The sequence below is a fragment of the Phallusia mammillata genome, chromosome 8 (assembly GCF_965637545.1).
Source record: "Phallusia mammillata chromosome 8, kaPhaMamm4.hap1.1, whole genome shotgun sequence".
Lineage (NCBI taxonomy): Eukaryota > Metazoa > Chordata > Ascidiacea > Phlebobranchia > Ascidiidae > Phallusia > Phallusia mammillata.
Genome location: NC_137259.1, coordinates 1,150,830 through 1,169,104, shown reverse-complemented (window position 1 = coordinate 1,169,104; position 18,275 = coordinate 1,150,830). Strand labels below are relative to the sequence as shown.

The following is an 18,275-nucleotide window of genomic DNA, read 5'->3' as shown; positions in this document are numbered from 1 at the left end:
AGCTCCACAATCGTCAAAACACGTGTCACAATCGGCACAATCCGGACATTTTTTCTGAATGCACTCATCTACATCACCAGGTGTAACTGCAACAAAAGCGGCTTGATTTAAAGCAAAACTACCAGAGTGATAAAATGAAGTGAATAATTAGCGTTCTACACCTAATTGTATTCTCGAAACGTAAAGTTAAACATCCAGTTGATTGCTTGGTGGATGAAGACCATAACGAACCTTATGGCAGTAAATGTAAGTCCAACAAAACTATATATAAGTTATATATAATCCCAAAACACGATGGACAACTTCAGACTTGCCAACGTTTTCAGCCTGTAGCTATTTTACGCTTGTGAAATATCTAATCGAGGGCCTTTTCCAATGAAAACTAAAAAATGCAACCTGCGGTGGGATTTGAACTCATGGTAGCAGTTTATCCGCGGCCGGCGACCTCTGATATTATGTGATGAAATAATTAGGCAACAATTTGTGAAGGGCTGTATTAATATTTAAGGTAAACTCACCTCTGCAGAGACTAGCGCATTCTGCACATGGCATCTTCATTGGGTACATTGTTCTGTTAAACGGGCAGCTCAATCCACATGTGATCCTTTCTGAAACAAACAACAACAACATACAACGGCTTGCACAAAAAGTCAGATTGATATATTGCAGATTTCACAAGGTGCTCGTCACAAGTGAACCAATGACGTAATGCGACCGTGACGTCACAAAATACCTTGTCTGCATATATTTGAGTAATTTATCAAAAGAGTCGTAGCTAGCTATTTATGTGTTTACGAACGCATGACCGTTTTGCAAATTTGGATGCGGTCACCTCAAAGCCATTTTTTTAGTTTTGAGCAAACATATGACTTCATTGTTAGTGACGTCTTCCTCTGGGTCATGCAATCAAGTTTAAAACGAGTTTTGTGTTATTAACGAACAACGTGTGCTAGGTTTCCGTACAAGCATTTTGGGCTGTTTTACAAATTTGCTTGTGATCACTGTTTATTAGCAAGCATGGCATTTGTAATGGCGAAGGTTTACAAAGTTTCTTACCTGGACAAGTAGTGATACACTCTTCGCAGCGTACGATCAAAGTCTACGGGACAAGTAGAGCATGAATCATTCCAATGCTCGGCAAAGCATTCCAAGGTCGTTTGGTTGGTGTCGGTTTCGTTGTTGACTACACAGATTATAGAGGTCACTGAACTGTGTAGGCCAAAATTTCTTTTAAAAAACTATCAACTTATTTAAATAAGATATTGCTGCCAGGCATAACATTTAGTTTATAGAGTTTTTTAGCAATTGTTGTTTCATTCCGACGTTTGACGTCCTATGCAGGTCGCGTTGTCAAGTCAAATCCATTTTTGCGAAGTGAGGACCGAAACATTTTCGTAACTAATGATTGGCTAAAGCTTTTAAACTTGATATGCAGTAAAACAAAATCGCCTAAATCTGCAAAAAAACAAACTGCTCCAAGGTAAACATTGCAGCTTGTTTTTAAAGAATATCAATTTTCACTTGCATAAGCATTTTAAAAGGAGATATGTAAGACAAAACGGTGGCACTTCAATCATTTCCATTTCAGTTAGACAGCTCGTTCCGTCGTAACAGGGAGCGCATGGCTGGGGAGGCATCGTCACATTTTCGGCGGCGCTCGGTTTCATCACTTCCATCGCCAGTTTTACAGGATTGATTAGAAAGTCTGTTGCTAAGGGTTGTGATGCAGGGGCTTGAGGGCCTGGGGGGCCTGGGGGGCCTGGGGGGCCTGGGGGACCTGGGGGGGCCTCACAGTAGTTCGCTGATGCATTTTTGGCCTCCTCTAAAAAACAAACGCGAGTTTTTCGTTTTCAGGCAACAAAGTCAAGCAGTAAGTTTTTACAAATTTGCGTGGAAAGTTACCACACGCATATAAAGCGAAATACTCGTCATGACAGGATCTCACGTTTCAGGGCTTTATGATCAAATGCGATTGTACAAGGCAAAGTTGAAACCTTATTTTGTTGATTTTTGTTCTTACACATCACATTGATTTTAGGTATTCTATTTGAATAAGGACTGACGATGCCATATATTTGGGCGAAATCGATCGCCAAAGGTTTTGCAATAATAAATATACAGACTGATTAAAGTGTGCTGAATTAGTCAGCTAATAAATGTCAATATATGTGACTGAAATCGTCTGTTCAGCATGCGTGGATCAGGACGATTTATGTATTAGTATATCGTTAATATGATTTTAGCGGAATAACAATTTGTGTTTTTATTACAAATGGAAGCCGGAAACAAATCAGGTTTGTTAGTTTGCCGAACACCTAGTAAAAAGCTTATGTTTTTCCGAAAAAACAAACAATAACAACGCCTTGATAAAGATCGAAAACAAATCAGCAAGAAATACAAAATCTCAGCTTTGTAAATTCGACTTTGAAACTTACCAATACATGGGCGAAGGCATTGTTTGCAAGCCTTGTTGTAGTTGTTTAATTTCTTCTTGTTGACTGATCCACATTCTTGTCTGCAGTCTGGATTTCTTCTCATGGCGCGAAAGACACAGGCTCTTCCAAATTGTGTTTCGAATGGATTCAGAAAGTCTTCGCCTGTTGGAACAATAGTAATTTTTCCTCTTTAGTTTGAAAACAACAGTACTACAAGAATCGGCAAAACTGGTAATGACTTCGCGTGAAAACAGTTTGAGTGTAAAAAATATTTGAGCTAATTGATTTAAATAGAAAGCAGACAGATTTGTATTAAGGTTGTGTTCTTGATATTACTAGGCACTACCGGTATCTATTTACAGCCAATGCAATGGTTTGCCATAAGCAAAAACATGCAACATTTGGTGAATAAAATGATATTGAAAACATATGACCTATTACAAGGGTCGGTAACCTTTTTTGCACTGCGGACCTTTTTTAACAGTAAAATTTTATTGCGTACAGGTCTTAAAAAAACAACAAGTATTTTGCAATAAAACGCTTAAATTAGTTTATCATCACCGGGATACATGGGCAAAATGCAGCATTTAACCTGAAAAGGTAACGAACTCCTCGGTTACCGACCCTGGACCTAAGGTATTGGTGAACTGACTATTGTACTTACCGCAAACGCCTTTAAGGCAATCGGTGCATGAGTCGTTCACTGGCAAGTAACACCTGTTCTTGGCAAAACACCATTTTGGGCAGGCTGAAATAGAAGTTCATTAGTTAACTGGATGCAATAAAGCTAATTAATCCGCAAAAAAGTTGAGTAGAGTTCAACAGAAAAAATCTACTAGTAAAGGAAAACGTTTACATATTTACCAAGACGCCCTAAACAGCAAGTCACGTATATATTGGGTAGCAATAATATCAACCCCTGAAATGCATCTTACCGTTTGTCTGCTGGTACTCTAGTACAAGAGCAAAAAGGAACAATCCAAACATTTTTTTTTTGCAAAAAGGAACAATTTTTTTCAAAGTTAGTTTTAACCAGAAAATAATTACTATTTTAGAAACACCGTAAGTATGCCATAAACGTAAAATAGGGGTTTAATAGAATTCGGTTAAACATCGTGCACGTTTACAGCCCCATACAGGAGGATGTATTTTTTTCTGGGAGTTTTACTTTCGAACAAAGCCCTTATCAAAACCTTGCTTATTGTTCTTAGTTACTTGCTTTACCAAATCAAAGCAAGCAAAGATTTTTAATGGTTACAAGCAATCGGTCACTACCAGTTAAGGTGGCGATTAAACTAAGCGTTTGTGAAACGTCCCCAACACATCGAACAATTTTCCCATGCTACCAGATAACAACATGTTATTGCTATTGACCGTATCAGTCACATTTCCCCCGGTTTTTATAACAGTCCTGCCTTTTTCTTGTGTATGAGCAGTGTTCAGTTGCGGAAGATGACTTAGCTTTTGTATATTGTATTTAAATGTCTCCTAAAGCCCGTTCCTGCAACGCAGATTAATCACTGTATCACGCAGTACTGGCGTGATCGGTAAACACGCTCCTAATAAGTCAAAAATATGTCCGCTAGACGGCATTCCACCCAAAACAATCGCTATATGGATGTGAACATTTACAACGTGCTTCAGCCAAGTTGCACATTGAAAGAATTTGTTTTCCTTTAAAAATATGGGACTAACTGTTCCAGGTCTTTTAAAAAATTCTTTTTAATCAGAACCCAGCCACATTTTTATCAGGTTTAATTGGCAAGCAATATCACTGCAACAATAGCACGCTTTGGTTTGTTTTGCAACAATTGTCAAAATAAATTTCTCTTGAGTATTTTAATTTCACGTTAATATTATGCTAAGGCTGAGTGTCTCTGATTTCGATAATGTTGGGAAAGTATTGTTGGCCGAAAACTGCAGCAATAAAATGCAATGCCTGCAATTAACAATTGCCCTTATCCTACATCCTTATTGTCATGTGCTTGGAAGAGACGAATCACAATAGGACACGTTGCACAGCTAGCAACTCATAGTTTGTTTTCGACATCTAAAATCATGCAAGCTTACACATTTACCTTTACCATGATGAAGCGGAAGATGACTTATTCCCACATGTTTACGGTGCTTTGTTCTGTTGTTGTTTTCGAGACTGTTTCTTGGAAAATGTATTAATCACATTTCTGATAAGCAATCAACATCCTTTTTTGTCCTTTGTGTGTTGTGAAGAGTCATGTATTGTTTTTGTTTTTGTTGTTAACCAGAGACAGCACTAAACAAAACCAGATCTACTTAACAGAGGGTATTAAGTATTTGTCCAACAAAATATCTCTCAATAACACTTATATGCTGGAGATTGGCAAACAAGTTTTTTTTTTATACCCAGTACACCTCGTATCGAAAGTACCAATATTGTGCTAACTGCGTTTGCCAATCACAAGATATTTGTGTATGGTGTTTGCACTTTAAATGTCACATTCCGAAACCATGCGCACGTGATGAAGTTCTTTGTTGTCCAAGCTAAAACTCAACCACTTATCGGTCTTTTTGGTGCAGAGGCGTTAATGCTTTTCAATCGTGTACATGCAGTGGAGTCTATACAGCAGTGTGGTAATCTTGTCCGCGAATACGAGGATATTTTTAATGGTCTCGGTTGTCTTCCAGATACATACTCAATAAGGTTGAACTCCAATGCCACTCCAGTCATCCATCCGAGTCGAAAAGTTCCGTATCTGCTGAAACCAAAGTTGAAAGAAGAACTTCAGAGAATGAAAGGATTAGGTGTTATAACAGAAGTGACTGAACCAACCAGATGGGTAAACTCCTTAGTAATTGTGAACAAAAAGAACGGAAAACTTCGTGTTTGTTTTGATCCCCGTGACCTCAATAAATCAATCATGCGTGAACATTACATGTTACCTACTCGGGAGGAATTAATGTCACAATTTAGTAATGCAAGGTTTTTTAGCAAGTTGGATGCTGTGAGTGGTTTTTGGCAAATAAAAATTGACGAAGAAAGTTCGAAGCTGTGTACATTTAATACTCCCTTCGGAAGGTACAGGTTTTTGCGTTTACCGTTTGGTATCTCGTCCGCCCCAGAAGTATTTCATCGTGCTGTACATTCCTTGTTTGAGCACATGGACGGTGTTGACACGTCAATGGACGATATTATTGTGTGGGGCAGTACCAAAGAAGAACATGACAGGCGACTCCACATGGTTTTGAAACAAGCTAGGAAGTCAAATTTACGATTGAATCGTGAAAAATGCGTTTTTTGTGTCAATCGTTTAACGTTCATGGGAGATGTTTTAAGTGCAGGTGGTTTGCAACCAGATCCAAAGAAGGTTCGAGCCATTGAGACGATGTCTCGACCAGCAAACAAGCGTGATGTTCAACGCTTTCTGGGCATGGTGAACTATCTTGCACGGTATATTCCCGATGTGTCAGAAAAAACTGCGCAACTTCGCTCACTGGTGCATAAAGATAGTGAATGGAACTGGACCAGTAACGAAGAAAAAGCGTGGATAGAATTAAAGAGGGTAATTTCTAGCCAACCCATTCTTAAACATTTTAATCCTGTACTTCCAATAAAGGTATCCGCAGACGCCTCAAAAGAAGCTCTTGGTGCGGTATTGCTTCAGATGCATGACAAAGAGTGGTATCCTGTGTTCTACGCCTCTAGAGCAATGATTGATGCTGAAACGCGCTACGCACAAATTGAAAAGGAACTCCTTGCGGTAACATTTGCGTGTGAGCGGTTTCATCAGTTCATATATGGTCAACACATATGCATAGAAACTGATCACAAACCATTAGTTCCGTTGTTTAAAAAAAACTTAAACAATTGTCCAATAAGGGTACAACGTCTGATGATACGTCTGCATTCGTATGACTTTAATGTAATCTATACTCCAGGAAAGTTCATGCACACAGCCGATGCTTTGTCGAGAAGTGTTTCCCTAGAAACCGAAGATTTGCAATCACACGCTGATGTGGAACGTTATGTTCATTTGGTTGTGTCATCACTTCCAATCTCCTCCAATGCTATGGCGCAACTTCGTGAAGAAACTGAACGAGATCCCCAGTCAATAGACATCGTGCATTACGTTTACAATGGTTGGCCGGAACGTTCCGCAAATTGCACACCAGACTCCCGGGTATTTTGGAAAGTCCGTGATGAACTGTCCGTAAATGATGGTGTCCTGTTTAAAGGAAGCAAAATAGTCATTCCCCGGAAAATGAGACGGTCAATTCTAGCTAAGCTGCATGAAGGTCATATGGGGGAAGTTAAATGCAAAGGTCGTGCCCACGAATTAGTGTATTGGCCTGGAATTAACAAGGACATATCAAATTTGGTGTCCGCATGTTCAACATGTATGCGTTACAGACCGCGTTTGCAAAAAGAACCCTTGAATCCACATGAAATTCCCAAGTTTCCCTTTGAAAAAATAGGTGTTGATTTATGTTCGTATAATGGTCGGTCGTATTTAGTAGTTGTTGATTATTATACCCGATGTTTATTGTATTAACAACACTTCTAGCGATGCAGTTATTACCTGTCTTAAGCAAACGTTTTCTCGCTTTGGTGTGCCGCTTAAAGTATTTAGCGACAACGGGCCACAATTTTCCTCTCGTGAATTTAGATGTTTTTCGCAATCTTGGGACTTCTGTCATTTAACATCAAGTCCCCATTTTCCGCAATCTAATGGACTTGCGGAAAGGACGGTACAAACCGTTAAAAATCTGTTAAAAAAATCTGTTGCCAGTGGCCAGGACTTTGAATTTGTTAATTTATCGTAGTTCGCCTTTACAGTGTGGTTTATCGCCGTCACAGTTGCTCATGGGAAGGCAAACCAAAAGTAATTTGCCTATTTGTGAAGAAAAGCTTAGGTGTCATAATTTGCCCAAACGCCCTTTTTATGCCGAAAAAACAGTACAAAAACGTTATTTTGATGTAGGTTCAAAACCATTAAGTGTTTTAAAGCCTGGTACCCCTGTAAAACTGTTTGATTTTCTTCGCCGCACATGGACAGAGGACGGAGTTATTGACAAGGTTTTGTCACCGCGCTCCTATATCGTTCGTACTCCTGACAATGTACTTTATCGTCGTAATCGTATACATATTCGCCGCAACATTGAATCCTTATCTCAAAGGTCTTCTCTGTTGCAAACGTTACCTTTATCGCCGCATCATGTTTCTGATGATTGTGAAATTGTTCGCAACTTTAATGTTCCGTGTCGTTCCAAAAGAAAACGTAAACCGACGAGACGACTAATTGAAGAAATGTAGACTTGTGTATTTTTCGTTTTCATACTGATGTTAGTTTTCTCCTTTTGTTTCTTCTTTTTCGTGAAGGGAAGATGTAATGTATATTGCGCCACCTTGTGACGCATTAAGTATATTGCCCCGCCTTGTGACGACCTTGCCGCATGCCCATATAAAAGCGTGAGTTTAACCTTTACGGTCATTCGAAGTGTCTTGTAGCTGTGGGCTTGTTGTGTCGCTGTTTCATTCAATACATAAACGGGCTTTGCAAAAACGTTTCGGGTTCGGGCCGGGCTTCGGGCTTATACTTTCGCGTTCGGGCCGGGTTCGGGCTCAGATTTCGGGCCCGCTTGCAACTCTGGTGCAAACAATTGATATTTCTTTTCTCCTTATTTAACGTGAACCCTTCAACGCTTTTAATCTTATTACACTTAAACAAGTAACACTAACTAAACAAATCATGTATATCTGGTTTATTATGATGACAACGAAACAGTATACATTCATCAAAGTTTGGTTACAGCATAAAAGGTTAGAAAACAGTTTTACTTAAAAATGTGAGAACAATAAAAATAACATTGGTGGCTTGGTTGTTTGTCGTCATCTGGGTGATCTTCTATATTCATAACAAAAATTCAAAAGGTCCAAAGCAACGGCATTGATTCGTCGCGAAACCCTCTGAAATAGACAAGTGAACGTCGCAAGTAAAACGTGTGTATAAAAAGTAAGGTTGAGAAACGGAAGGGTTATTACACTGTAAATGGTAGTCGTGGAAACTAACACCAAAATTGGTGGTCCACAAACTCCAACCTAGGGTGGAGTTGCTTCCCACCTTTAGATAACGAAGGTGGTAAGTTCCACCCGTAAACTCCACCATAGTAGGTGTAAATTTACCCCCCTTGGTGGCAACCACCACTCAGCTGTCTGCACCACTATAGGGTGTCGGTATCTCCACCTGCAAAGGTGTTCCAGTACAACAGGGTTTCACAAAATTTATTTGCAAAACAGGTTTCACAAAATTTACTTTGCACTTCGCTTACAGCTTGTTTGAAACACGCTGTGCACCAATGTGACGGTTTTTCAGTGGTAAATTTAGAATACAGCAGAAAAGTTGTAGAGACTTGACCAATCGTTTCGGAAAGCAAATGTCGAACACCCAATAGCTGCAGATTATTGCAACTATGGCTTGTGGCAAATTAGGTGCAACACATAACTTCTTTCCACCAACAAACACCAAGTATTCTTTCATCCTCCTGCATATCATAAAACAAGTTATAACCCACAGCATTTGTGCAAATTAGCATCATTTCAAAGTCAATTACAATTTAACAATAAAAATATTATTGGTACATCACCCATTGCTTAAACCGTACACATATTTTAAAACATAAAATTTAAATTAATATATACCTGTGAAATGTACTTGGTGATTATGATTAGGTTTAATAAGATTCTCCAGTCTCTGCAGCATTTTTGGTTACCAAATTTTTCCATGAATGTTTGCAATACATCTACTTTAAAAATCAATTCTGTTGCCAAGAATATCTGAAACAGACAAATCACTGGACATTCCAATTTTAATAAAATGGTTATTACATTAAAATGGGTACATTAAATATAATGTGAAAAGATCCACCTACCAAATTGATTTCATGAAGTGTTGGAAACTGCATGGTCTAAAATATCATTACTTGCTGCACCTCTTGCAATGATATTTCTTCGAAACTCGAATGTACACATGGCAGTCTTCTTTTAAATCATGACTTGGATGTGGTTTGGCCAGCTCCAATTGTGCTATTTTAGAATGCAGTGCAACGGATTCCTCATCTTCAAAACTCTGTATGCAAACACACAATTTGGAACATAACCTCACTTTTGGTGATTAACTGAAAATAAACCTATCTAACTTGCTAAACCTAGAAAACCTTTAATAAATAAATGTACATACTCACATCTTTAAACAACCTCCTTGAAGAATCCTGCCTTTCTCGACCGCCATACTTTATTTTCATAGCAGCAATTTGCACATCTGAATGAAGGGGTCTTCTTATGTCTTTAAATCTTTGTCGCAAACTACAAACCCATGTGCTCTACAAAACAAACCAAAATCAGTACTGTCCTGGGCAGAATCTCACACCTACTTACTATTGGACTGCTACTGTTTTGATCTTGCAATACTGGATATGCCTTTACTAATTCCATTAATACTGTTCTCATTTGTAAGGGTGATGGGTACCTGTAATTAATTTTTACAGTAAGTAATATTTAATGTGTACATTACAGGCTATTTTCAAACAAACTATATCACACTCACATATTATGTGGTAAAATTGAATCACAGATGAGTTGAACAATTTTGTTCCTAATTTTGTTGGTTAGTTTGCTTGGAGAGTTGCAATCTTCCAAAGCATCACCAATGAGTTTTGGAAGCTTGTATGTAACCAACCATCCATCAGTTTCTACTGAGGGAGATGTAGTTGAAAGTGAAGATGAGGATGAAAGATGTGTTGCAGTCTCATTATCATTTTGTATCTCCGGCAAACAATCTAAAAATTATTTAATCGCATATTTCTAAGCAACTGATGTATTGTATTACATGCAAATACCTTTGACAAGAAGTTTGCCACTTTCTGGCAAATCTGTTGGATTATCTACATCCACCCAGTCATTAAACGTTTGTGAGTAAAGCTGAATTGAGAATGGATGGGTGATATTGAATGTAGTCTCAATTTGATTGGTCACATCCAGTTTTGATATCACTTTTCTCTCACCACAGGTCACATGATATTCCATATTTACTTTTTAATCTGCAAACAAAAATAACCTTAATGACGGTAACAAGGATGATACAGCAGATAAAAAGCAACCTAAATTATTATCTATATGTACATTTCAGAGAATGCTCTTGCACATTACATAAGCACTCACTGACTCGTTTGGAAATTAAACATGTCATATTTTACGAAACCCCTATAACACCACCATTTAAACCGAAATGTAAAATATTTTTGACACCCTTTGGTTTGGTGAAGAATACTTTCTGGAGCAAAAGTTTATTGTGCAACACAATGGCGGCACAGTCACATGATGATGTTCATTTCTTGAATATTAAAGAAGTTTTTTTTAGAAATGCATTGGCAAACACACGTTTCAGTTTCATGTGGACATAAAATTCCAGCTTACATTGTTTTTTTTATTTTGATCTGAGATTTGTCTTCAAATGTACATACTTTATCAGTTGCAAGAAAAACAACATACACAACTCACTTTTAATGAACCTACAGGTTGACTCTATATTGCTGATACATATAATTTTAAAAGGTATTTTTATACTTAACACAACCAATCCACAAAACCAACAATTACCAAATGCATATAAAATAATCCAAAAACTAATGGACAAGCAGTATTGTCTGCACCAGTGTTTCTGAACTAATTAGGTTGTCGGCCATATAGTAGTTTGTAAAGTGCTGATGTACCAATTATCAAGACCTGCTAGCCATACTGATGAGAAAGTGGGCCATTTTTTTCTGAAAAAACGTTGACTTGGTCACGCAATAAAATAGGTTAGAGATGCACAGGTCTACTACACAACTCCATACATTTTAAAAACTTTAATATGCATCCAGTTACTGGTCAGTTTGCAAGGTGAACAAAAAGTATAACCAACAAACCTTAAAACTGTTTCCGATCCGCAACCAAACTCCAAATCCTCCAAATCGGCACAAAACGTGGCGTCTGCGCAAGCTGAACTCTGGGTGTGGCTAACCGCAAACGTCATAATAAAACAAACATGCCCCTGCAACTCAGCTTGGACGATCCCAGAATTCTGTCTGATGTAACAATTGGAATTGTTATGCGACAATCTATATCTTGCTGTGTTGCTAAAGCTTCACTAACAATGAAAACTTTTTCACCGGTAATTTGTTCATTTTAATTATACTCGTATTTCTACCTACTTCCCTAATATTATGATGTATACTGTATATCGTGCATACGTCGCGTTGATGAGATCCAGCGTGATAAATGTGCATGTTTTTTTTTTCAAAAAATGCCACTGGCTCGTTTGGTTACAGTTCTAAGTCGCGACTGCCATACATTGCTGCTACGGATTTCGCTCTTAGAACGTAAAAGTAACATGTAGGGTACTAACATCTGCCTTAAACTTCTGAAAAAATATTTCAACTTACGTTACATGGACTGCAGTTATAGGAAGGTTTGTTGTAAAAAGATGCGTTGTTTAAATACAAATATACTACCTGGTTTATTTGTCAGTATAGTAATCATTTATACTAGAGTAAATACAATTCCAAACCTCCAATGTCGTATTTCCACGGCTTGAACATATTTCCAAACCTTAACCGCAATGAAAACGGAAGAGAAATCCTAGCACCAAATGATCTAAATCCCGTATTGACCGCCTAATTGCAAGTTATTGCAGTACCCAAATTGTTTCGAACGATTAGCAATGTGTTACCGCGTCTTTTAAAATACCTTTGCGCATATACCCACACTCGTGAGAACTGAGGGTTGGTATTTACACCAATACTATAGGACGGGTGGAAATTTGGTCTTAAAATGGTGTGAAATTACACCTTTTAAGCTGTACCACCCCAAAAGGTGGATCATACCACCTTATATTTTCCCCACCCTTTGTTTTCCACCATTTCAATTTACAGTGTATAGTTAAAAAGCAGCAATAAATTGTCAATGTGGTTTGTGGGGTAAATAGCAGTTTCGTGTTGGAGATTTTTTTTTGTTTACATTCCACACATCTTCTTGCTCCACAGTAAATTCTAAGCTTTAAAATACTGCTTTAAAAATACTGTACCATGTTAGCTTCACTCTTGCTCAGCAAATTAAAAGCTTAAATGATTACTATTTTCAGGCCGACAAGCTAAGTTGAAAAATATTGTATATTTTTGATTTTTAGTTTTTAAGTCAGGCAGTGGCAGTGCTTAATTTCCCCGCTCGAGTGTTTTTATGTCGTTATAAAATAAAAAAATGCGCAGGGACCAACCAAGTGAATTACTCACCAGCTTCGCACTCGTCGAAACACGTGTCACAATCGGCACAGTCCGGACATTTATTCTGAATGCACTTATCTACATCACCAGGTGTCACTGCAACAAAAATTTAAAGCAAAACTGCCAGAGTGCATACATGAAGTAAATATTTAGTGTTCTACACCTAATTGTATTCTCCAAACGTAAAGTTGAACATCTAGCTCATTTCTTGGTGGATGAAGACTATAATGAACATTACGGCAGTAAATGTAAGTTCAACAAAACACTAAGTCATTCGTCTAACTAATATATATTTTTTCTAATATTAAAGTAATGAAAGTAATTTACGTGTGTAGTATATCGTAAATCACGAGTCACCCAAAACTCAGTACGACAGACGGAGACAACAGTCGCGTATAACAATTTGCTTTTATATACTGATGATGCCTATTACTTGGGTGAAATATATGTATATCTAAAAATAATAATAAAAAAAACAAAGGACGTCTTCAGACTTGTCGAATTTACGCTTCTGAAATCTCTAATCAAGAGCCTTTTCCAATGCAAACTAAAAAAATGCAACCTGTGGTGGGATTCGACCCACGGTAGGAGCTTATCCGCGGCCGGCACCCTCTGATATTATGTGGTGAAATAATTAAGCAAAAATTTGTGAAGGGCTGTATCAATTACAACGTTGAATTTAAGGTAACCTCACCTCTGCAGAGACCAGCGCATTTTGCACACGGGATCTTCATGGGGTACATTGGTCTGTCAAACGTGCAGTTCAATGCACATATGATCTTTTCTGAAAATTACAACAACAACAATTTGCAACGGCTTTCTCAAAATTCAGATTGATAATTTGCAGTTTTAAGAATCACAAGGTTTTCGTCACAAGTGAACCTATGACATAATGCGACCTTGGCGTCCTAAAAAAACTTTATCTGTGCATTATTAAAGTGGTTTATCAAAAAAGGTGTAGCCAACTATTTGTGATGTGTTTACGAACGCCGGAGCGTTTTGCAGATTTGGATGCGGTCACCCCAAAGTCATTTTTATGTTTTAAGCAAACGTATGACTTCATTGTTTGTGACGTCATCTTGTGTGTCTTGCATTCAAGTTTTTTGTGTTTTACTGAACAACGAGAGCTAGGTTTTCGTGCAATCATTTTGCGCTGTTTTACAACTTCGCATTTGATCACTGTTTATTAGCAAGCATAGCATTTGTAATGGCGAAGGTTTGCAAAGTTTCTTACCTGGACAAGTAGTGATACAGTCTTCGCATCGTATGAAGCGGGTTGCATCAAAGTCTGCGGGACAAGTAGAACATGAATCATTCCAATGTTCGGCAAAGCACTCGAATGGCGTTTGGTTGGCCGTTTCGTTGTTTACTGCAAAGATTATAGAGGTTACTGAACTGTGTAGGCCAAAACATTTTAAAAAATTTATAAACTTATTTATATAAGCTATTTCTGCCAGGCATAATATCAAGTTTATAGAGCTCTTCTGGCAATTGTTATTTCATTCCGACGTGTGACGTTCTATACAGGTCGCCTTGTCATGTCAACTCCATTTCGGCGAAGTGAGGACCGAAACATTTTCGAAACTAGTGAAGTTTTAAGATTTGATATGCAGTAAAACGAAATCGCCTAAATTTGTAAAAACAAACTGCTTTAAGTGAAACATTGCAGCTTGTTTTTACAATTTGCACTTGTTAAGCATTTTGAGAGGATGTATGTGAGACAATACGGCGGCAGTTCATTCATCTCCATTTCAGTTGGACAGGTTTGGGCGTTGTAACAGGAGCCGCATGGTTCAGAAGGCATCGTCATATTTTCGGCGGCCCTCGGTTTCATCACTTCCATCGCCAGTTTTACAGGATTGATAAGGAAGTCTGTTGCTAAGGGTTGTGATGCAGGGGCTCTGATGCTTCTTTGGCCTCCTCTACAAAACAAACGCGAGTTTTTTCGTTTTCAGGCAACAAAGTCAAGCTAGAAGTTTTTACAAAATCGCATAAAAAGTTACAACGCGCGGAGTGAAATACTCGTTATGACAGGATTTCACGTTTCAGGGTTTATGACAAAATGATAATGTACAAGGCATAATTAAAACCTTATTTTGTTGATTTTTGTTCTCACACATCACATTGTATTTAGCTGAATAACATTTTGTGATTTTATTCCAAATTGGTGCCGGAAAAAAATCAAGTTTGTTAGTTTGCCGAATTCTCAGTAAAAAGTTTTTGTTTTTCCGAAAAAAACAAAACAAACAACAACTGCGACTTATAAAAGACACGAAACAAATCAGCAAGAAATACAGTATGTCAGCTTTGTAAATTCGAGTTTGAAACTTACCAATACATGGCTTAAGGCATTGTTTGCAAGCCGTGTTGAGTCTCTTTAATTTGTTCACATTGACTGATCCACATATTTCTTTGCATTGTGATTTTAATCTCATGGCGCGCAAAACACAGACTCTTCCAAAGTCTGTTTCGAATGGGTTCATAAAGTCTTCGCCTGCCAGAACAATATAATTTTTTCCTCAACAGTTCATCGAACACATCAACTGTGGTTATAGTAATAAAACAACAGAAATATTTTGTATTCATCCCCAATTTAAAACGCTGTTAAATATTTCTAGTTTTTAGTGTAAGGCACTACCGGTATTGATTTGCGGTCAATGCCATAGTTTGCCATGAGCAAAAACATGCAACATTTGGTCACCAACATGATATTAAAATCAAGTAAAACTTGACAACCACAAACCATATGAACTTGCAATTCTGTGGTGATTGTTATTACAAATTTTACTCTACAACGTAGATACAGAAGCAGTACAAATATTACACTCAGTGTTTTTTAAGGTGTTTTGGGGGACCGTTTCGGTTTTGGGGGACCGTTTTTTTTAATTTCTCCAGCGGTTTCCCAAAATTTGCCAGTAGCCTAATAAATAATTCGTTTAAGCAAATATGGCTATTTTTTGGTATTTAAAAGAAACACTTGCGGTCTCTTAAAACTACTTAGCGGTCACCCAAACTAAACCTTAAAAAAACTGATTACACTGGTTATAAGACATTCCCAGCGGTGCTGGTAAACTAGCAATTGTACTTACCGCAAACGCCTTTAAGACAATCGGTGCAGCTGTTCATTCGTGGCCGGTAACACCTGCTGTTGGCGAAACACCATTTTTGGGCAGGCTGAAATAGAAGTTCATTAGTTAACTGGATACAATAAAGCTAATTAATCCGCAAAAAAGTTGAGTAGAGTTCAACAGAAAAAATCTACTAGTAAAGGAAAACGTTTACACATTTACCAAGACGCCCTAAACAGCAAGTCACGTATATATTGGGTAGCAATAATATCAACCCCTGAAATGCATCTTACCGTTTGTCTGCTGGTACTCTAGTACAAGAGCAAAAAGGAGCAATTCAAACAAAACTTTCAACATTTTTCCTAAAGTCGGTTTTAACCTGAAAATAATTACTATTTTAGAAACACCAAAAATATAAAACAGGTCACCATAAACGTAAAATAAGGGTTTCAAAAGAGTTCGTTGATAGCCCGGTACAGTAGGATGGATTTTGTTACCAAATCAAAGCAAGCAAACCGGTTAAGGTGGCGAATAAACTAAGCGTTTATCAAACGGACCCAACACACTGAACAACCTGTTAACATGTTAATGCTATTGATCATATCAGTTAACTGCATCTCGATTTGTATAACCGGCCTGCCTTTTTCGTGTATGTGAACAGTTCCTGTCGAAGAGGGTTTCGTGCGTTCATGCACTTGCGGAAGATGACTTAGCTTTGGTATATTATATTCGATTGTCTCCGAAAGCCCGTTTCAAAAACACTGATTAATCACCGTATCACGCAGGGCTGGCGTGATCGGTAAACATGCTCCTGGTAGGTCGAAAAAATATTCCCGCTAGGTAGCGTTTTACCCAACACAACCGCAATTTGGATGTGAACATTTACAATGCGCTACAGCCAAGTTGCACATTTGAAGAATTTGTTTATACATCGAAAAGTTTATCTGTTCCAGGTCTTAAATTTCTTTGAATATTTTAAATTCAGTATACAGTTAATTTTATGCTAATGGTGGGTGTCTGTGAGTTTGTTAATGTTGGGAACAACTGAAATGCATTGTTGTCCAAAAACTGCAGCAATAAAATGCAACGCCTGTAATTACCACCTTGTGGCATGCTTAGTCTCATGTGATTGGAAGGGACGAATCACAATAGGACACATTGCACAGCTAGCTGCTCATAGTTTGTTTTCGACATCTAAACACCATGCAAGCTTACAGATTTACCTTTTTCTCTTTGCCAGGATAGAGCGGAAGATGACTTATTCTCACATGTTTGTGGTGCTTTGTTCTGTTGCTGTTACCAAGCCTGTTTCTTTGAAATTGTATTAATCACATTTCTGATAAGCAATCCACATCCTCTTTCCATCCTTTGTGTGTTGTGCAGAGCTGTGTGTTGTTCTATTAGCTTGTTATCAACTAGAGAACAGCACTTAACTAAAACAAAACCATTTAACACAGGGAAGTATTTCTCCAACAAAATATCTCAATAACATTAATGTGCTGGAGATTGACAAACAAGATATTTCTATACCCAAATTGTTTGCAAGCTGGTAAAAATATGTCAAAGCCCTACAGTATGTTTATATAAGCAAATGATAGCGCTAACTAGGAGGCCTATTGTTGAATGTGGTATTAAAAAAAGAAAACAATTGTGTACAAGTTTTCAGAAGCAAAATCTTGCCGTAATCTTGACTACAACTCACAAACACCTTAGCAGTTTGTCCAAACCCACAAAACTGAATAATCTATTAGCTTTATCTCTCAACAAAATCTTTAATGCATGATGTCGCGTTTATAATATGGTCTTGTACGCGAATATTTGAAAAATAACCTTTTGAGCTTTTCGGCTGATGCCCAGGAGCTGTCAGTCAGTTTCAAAGCAAATATTGTCTTTTTTAAAGCAAGGTCCACACAGTACAGTTTCCAAAATAGAATGACTGGCGCCACAAAAACAAGTCAAAAAACTGCAAGCCGCGCAGAACAATACGTGCGTCTCAGGAAAGACACGGACAGCCACAGGCATGCTGCCATCAGCCAGTTGTGCCGTATCCATGCACTTCCAATTTGCGCAACGGCACACACTCAAGGTAAATAAATTTGTGCACATGACGTACTTTATTCAGTAAATGTCTAATCATATTTTGCAGCTGTTCTGAACACATCAAGTAAGCGTTAAAGTGAAGATTTCAAGCAACCCCAGCACTTTGGTATCCCTCACAGCAAACAACTTTATCAAAACAGTGCTTCAAGGCCTTTCGAGAAATTACTTAACAGTCCGACGGGCAACACGACAGCTGCAATGAAGTCAAGATATTTCCTGTCGCTAATTTCGGTCCCTGGTTGAGGTTAGATTACGAAACTTTTTTCTAACTTCAATACGTGATATTTCACAAAAATGACATAACGCGCAGTTATTAGCATTTCTGTTTAAACATTTCGAGATAGTTTTTGTTATTTTTCTCATGGTATTAACAGGTTTG

General features: G+C 37.9%; 1 protein-coding gene and 2 long non-coding RNA genes across 3 annotated transcripts; all 3 read right to left on the bottom strand.

The window, feature by feature from the left end:
• Positions 1–5: 5 nt before the first annotated feature.
• LOC145205175 (uncharacterized) lies at positions 6–1,092 on the bottom strand. Its single transcript, XR_013853610.1, has 3 exons — positions 1,057–1,092; positions 519–608; positions 6–86 (listed from the first exon to the last, which is right to left on the bottom strand). It is a non-coding gene; the product is annotated as an uncharacterized LOC145205175 (long non-coding RNA).
• A 7,067-nt stretch (positions 1,093–8,159) lies between these two features.
• Positions 8,160–16,371, bottom strand: LOC145205436 (uncharacterized). The gene is made up of 7 exons (XR_013853653.1): positions 16,090–16,371; positions 15,818–15,902; positions 15,061–15,222; positions 13,963–14,650; positions 13,423–13,512; positions 12,738–12,824; positions 8,160–8,379 (listed from the first exon to the last, which is right to left on the bottom strand). It is a non-coding gene; the product is annotated as an uncharacterized LOC145205436 (long non-coding RNA).
• Positions 9,271–11,521, bottom strand: LOC145205435 (uncharacterized). Its single transcript, XM_080078162.1, has 6 exons — positions 11,376–11,521; positions 10,308–10,508; positions 10,016–10,247; positions 9,847–9,937; positions 9,654–9,791; positions 9,271–9,538 (listed from the first exon to the last, which is right to left on the bottom strand). The coding sequence occupies exons 2-6, from the start codon at positions 10,492–10,494 to the stop codon at positions 9,389–9,391; spliced, it is 798 nt and encodes a 265-aa protein (XP_079934288.1). The 5' UTR covers positions 10,495–10,508; positions 11,376–11,521; the 3' UTR covers positions 9,271–9,388.
• Positions 16,372–18,275: the final 1,904 nt, after the last annotated feature.